Source organism: Daucus carota, chromosome 9 (assembly GCF_001625215.2).
Source record: "Daucus carota subsp. sativus chromosome 9, DH1 v3.0, whole genome shotgun sequence".
Taxonomy (NCBI): domain Eukaryota; kingdom Viridiplantae; phylum Streptophyta; class Magnoliopsida; order Apiales; family Apiaceae; genus Daucus; species Daucus carota.
Window position 1 is genome coordinate 24,448,766 of NC_030389.2, and position 4,175 is coordinate 24,452,940.

Consider the following 4,175-nt stretch of genomic DNA (forward strand, 5'->3'; position numbering starts at 1 on the left):
CATCGTAACATGGCCTTACAGACAAGCCTTTAACAAATAAAATGTTGTCTGACTAAATGACTTTTAAGAAACAGACAACAGTTTGTTTAGTAAAAGTGTTGTTATTGGACTTTAAAGACAAGCTTTGTTTTGTTTAGCGTTGTGTGAATGGTTATCAGACAAGCCTCTTTTGACAAAAACGCTTGTCTGATTTGCCACCATTAGAAAAAAAAAAAAGCAGAAAAACAGAGCAAACCATCCTGAAAACAGAGGCACACCAACAAATCTGACTAAAAACAGAGCCAACCAACAGAGAAAAAAACAAGGAAACTAACTTACATCCTAAAAGTTTGTTTAGTTCATCACCAAACTAAAAATCAATTTAAATTACATCATGAAAGTTGAATTAGTTCATCTACATCTCGCATGTAGCTAGTCGTGTCCTCCTCGTCTAAATCAACATCCGGAAAATTTGGCACAAAGCACTCATTCTCAAGTTCTACTTCCACGGATCCCTCATTTTCTTCATCATTGTCCTCATAATAGTTTTTCTCGGGTAATTTCAACACCACGGACCATAGTTTATCAAGAGGATCATCTATGTAACATACTTGCTTAATGTGTTTCGCTAGCACAAATGGATCATTAAAAAACCCCAACTTATTCAAATTAACCAAAGTATAACCCAAGTCATCTACCTTAGTCCCTCTATTCATATCAATCCCATTACAACGAAAAATAGGGATCCTAAAGTTGTTGTAGTCTAACTCCCATATACCTATTATCACTCCATAAAATGTAGGTGAGGCATGCTCAACAATTTGATCCTTACCCTGCACAACCATGGTATCGGCTTGAACACACACGCCACTGCATTGAACATTACGTGTATCATCACGAGCTTTGGTGCTAAAGGTAATCCCATCCATTTTGTAACCATTGTATGTAGGGACATCCTTATTGGGCCCATCTGCGAGCCATCTTATTTCTTGTGATATCTCCTTTTCGTCAAGCAAATCTGAAGCAATCTGCCAAAGATAGCATAAAAGTTATAAAATGACTTATGTGACAGTTTTAAAAATGCACAAAAATGTTATAAAGTGCACATAATACCTTTGCTCTAAACCATTCTGGGAATGTCTCATTTTGCTTATTCTTTAGCCACATTTCATTATTTTCATTTGCCGGATATTTAGTCATCAAAAATGACATGTGTTCACTGCATACAATTAAAAGAGACTATGTAAATGATAACATAATGATGTATAATATCAGGATTAAGAAGAAAATTAAGAAATGACTTACTTAAAATATGGCCCAACCGCAGCCGTATTTTGTAAAACACATAAATGGGCTAAATGCAAATCATTGTCGCTCGGAGTTATAACTGATGCACCAGATAATGGCCTACAAAAGGCATCCTTCCTATGCCTACCATTTTTTGGCAACCCAACTGTCGCTTCCTCATGGTTCACCAAACACTCAACAGCTTCTTCTGCAACATAGGCCTCAGCAATGCAACCTTCTGCACGAGCCCGATTCCTTATATATCCTTTAAATGTCTTCATATATCTCTCAAAAGGATACATCCATCTAAGAAAAATTGGTCCACAAAGCTCTACTTCTCGTACAAGATGGACCGAGAGATGAAACATAATATCAAACAAGGAAGGGGGAAGTATTTTTCAAGTTGGCACAAAGTTTCCACCAGCTGGGATTGCATTTTCTCCAACTTATCAACCTCAATAACTTTACTGCAAATTGCCTTAAAAAAAGACAGAATCTAATGATAGTGTTTCTGACCTGTTTTTGCAGTGACGACCGTATCGCAATTGGGAGCAAGTGATGCAAGATCATATGGCAGTCGTGAGATTTCATTCCAGTAAGTCGAAGAGTTTCCATTGAAACTAAACTTCTAATATTTGAACAGAAGCCATCAGGCAACTTCATGCCTAGAAATGATGAGCAAACTACTTTTTTTTCCGAATGAGTTAAATTCCAAGATGCCATTGGTAACTTCTCCTTTTTCCCGGGAGTTTTTGGCCTTAGCTCCGTTCTTATTCCCATTTCAGCCATGTCTAGCCGGACAGATTCCTTGTCTTTTGTCTTCTTGGGTATATTAAGCATAGTACCAAGTAAAGCTTCGCAAATATTTTTCTCAATGTGCATAACATCGAGAACATGTCTAACCGGCAAAAACTTCCAATACTCAAGTTCAAAAAATATAGAAACCTTCTTAAAAATAGGTCGAACATCACCTTTTTTGAATCGAGGTTGGCGTTGTGTCTTACCAAAGACATGACCCTTTAAATGTTTTGTTCTCTCAAGCACCTCCTCCCCGGTTAATGGAATTGGGGCAGTTCCCTTTTCCACCGTGTTATCAAAATCTTCTTTCTTCCTTCGATATGGATGTGCACGGGGCAACCACCTCCGATGCCTCATGACCACGCACTTACGGTAATTAGCCAGCCTCGTTGCTTTTGTTCCATCAACGCAAACAGGACACGCATTATACCCTTTTACAATGTTCCCTGACAAGTTACCATAGGCTGGATTGTCACTAATTGTCCATAATAAAATGCCTCGCAGCAAGAAATACTCCCTCTTGTATGCGTCATAAACTTGTTTTCCAGTCCATAGATTTTGTAAATCTTCAATGAGCGGCTGAAGGAACACATCAATATCATTGCCAGGTTCCTGTGGTCCGGATATCAATAAACATAGCATAATATACTTCCTCTTCATACAAAGCCATGGTGGGAGATTGTAGATTGACATTAAAACTGGCCAACATGAATAATCAATATTTGTGCTGTAAAAGGGATTGAACCCATCTGAAGATAAAGCTAAGCGGAGGTTTCTAGAATCTGAAGAAAACTCTGGCCACTTACTGTCGACTTCCTTCCATGTCTTTGAATCCGCTGGATGTCTCAATTTACCATCATTTATTCTCTCCGTGTCATGCCAAGTCAAATCCTTGGCTGTTTGTGCAGAACTGAATAAAGTCCTCAAACGTGGTATCAACGGAAAATACCATAAAACTTTTGTTGGAACCCCTTCTAATTCTTCTCCTTTTTTGTTCAACTTCCATCTAGAGGCTTGACAAACACGACAACGTGTCTCATCTTCATCCTTTTCTCCACGATACAATAAACAATCATTTGGACATACGTGAATTTTTTCATACTCCATTCCTAAAGCGCACAAGCTTTTTTTTGCTTCACTAAATGAAGAAGGGAAGGTGTTGCCTTCCGGGAGCATAGAACCAACCAACAATAGAAGTTCAGAGAAGCAACCATCTGATACTTGGTGTTTTGCTTTCAAGTTATATAACTTTACCAAAGCCTTCATCTTCGTAAATCCCTCACACCCCGGATAAAGTGGTTCATGTTCTGATTGAACATGGTTAAATGCATCAGCGGAATCAAAAGAAATATCATCATCAATATCATCATTTTCTGGTTTCATCGGGATTTGGTCCACCGACTCTGAACTAGCTGTGTCTTCTGCAGGAGACTTGCTTTCGGTATTTAACTCTCCATGCCATATCCAATGAGTGTAGGTCTGATCTATACCATTTTGAAAAAGATGGCACCTCACTGTTTGAGCTCTCCAGGACTTGCTATGTGCACATTTTAAACATGGACAACTTATTTTATTTTCATCACAGCCGTTCTCAAATGCAAATAACAATAATTCATCTACTCCTCTTTCAAATTCCTTTGTTCTTCTATCAGCCATCAACCAAGACCTGTCCATCTTGTAAAATAATTTAATCTATTTAGTTATTTATCTTGTATAACAGCCCCAATACCAAAAAAAATACACACATAGCAGAACATCAAAACCCACATGGAGAGATAGAGTGCTTTAATACCTAATTCCAAGGTACTAACTTAATTAAGCAAATTAAAACAAATTAAGTTTGAACCCCCAAATCCCCAAATATTAGTAAGAACCCTAATTTCAAATTTGATAAAATTGAAGAGGTAGAGTGTTGTAATACCTTCAACTCGGCAAGAATGAGCTTCAACCAGAGAGAATAGATGAGGTAGAGTGTTCAAATCGGAGATGATGAGTTCCAGACACGATGAGTTCAAATCGGAGATGATGAGTTCAAATCGGAGATGAGGAGGTACAGTGTTTAATTAGAGATGAGATAGAAGGGTGAAAACTTTTCAATGATAGATAGAAGG

At 37.9% G+C, this 4,175-nt stretch overlaps 1 protein-coding gene across 1 annotated transcript; it reads right to left on the reverse strand.

The window, feature by feature from the left end:
* Window positions 1-371: 371 nt before the first annotated feature.
* On the reverse strand, window positions 372-3,738 carry LOC108203915 (uncharacterized). Its single transcript, XM_017373119.2, has 4 exons — window positions 1,783-3,738; window positions 1,285-1,541; window positions 1,093-1,198; window positions 372-1,007 (listed from the first exon to the last, which is right to left on the reverse strand). The coding sequence occupies exons 1-4, from the start codon at window positions 3,736-3,738 to the stop codon at window positions 372-374; spliced, it is 2,955 nt and encodes a 984-aa protein (XP_017228608.2).
* Window positions 3,739-4,175: the final 437 nt, after the last annotated feature.

Bases quoted from the DNA above. Each gene is read 5' to 3' on its own strand.
- LOC108203915 (XM_017373119.2), bottom strand. From the start codon at position 3,738: ATGGACAGGTCTTGGTTGATGGCTGATAGAAGAACAAAGGAATTTGAA. The intron at 1,542-1,782 runs GTCAGAAACACT...AGATATATGAAG, and splicing joins GGTCGTCACTGCAAAAACAG to ACATTTAAAGGATATATAAG. The intron at 1,008-1,092 runs GTATTATGTGCA...TATCTTTGGCAG, and splicing joins CAGAATGGTTTAGAGCAAAG to ATTGCTTCAGATTTGCTTGA.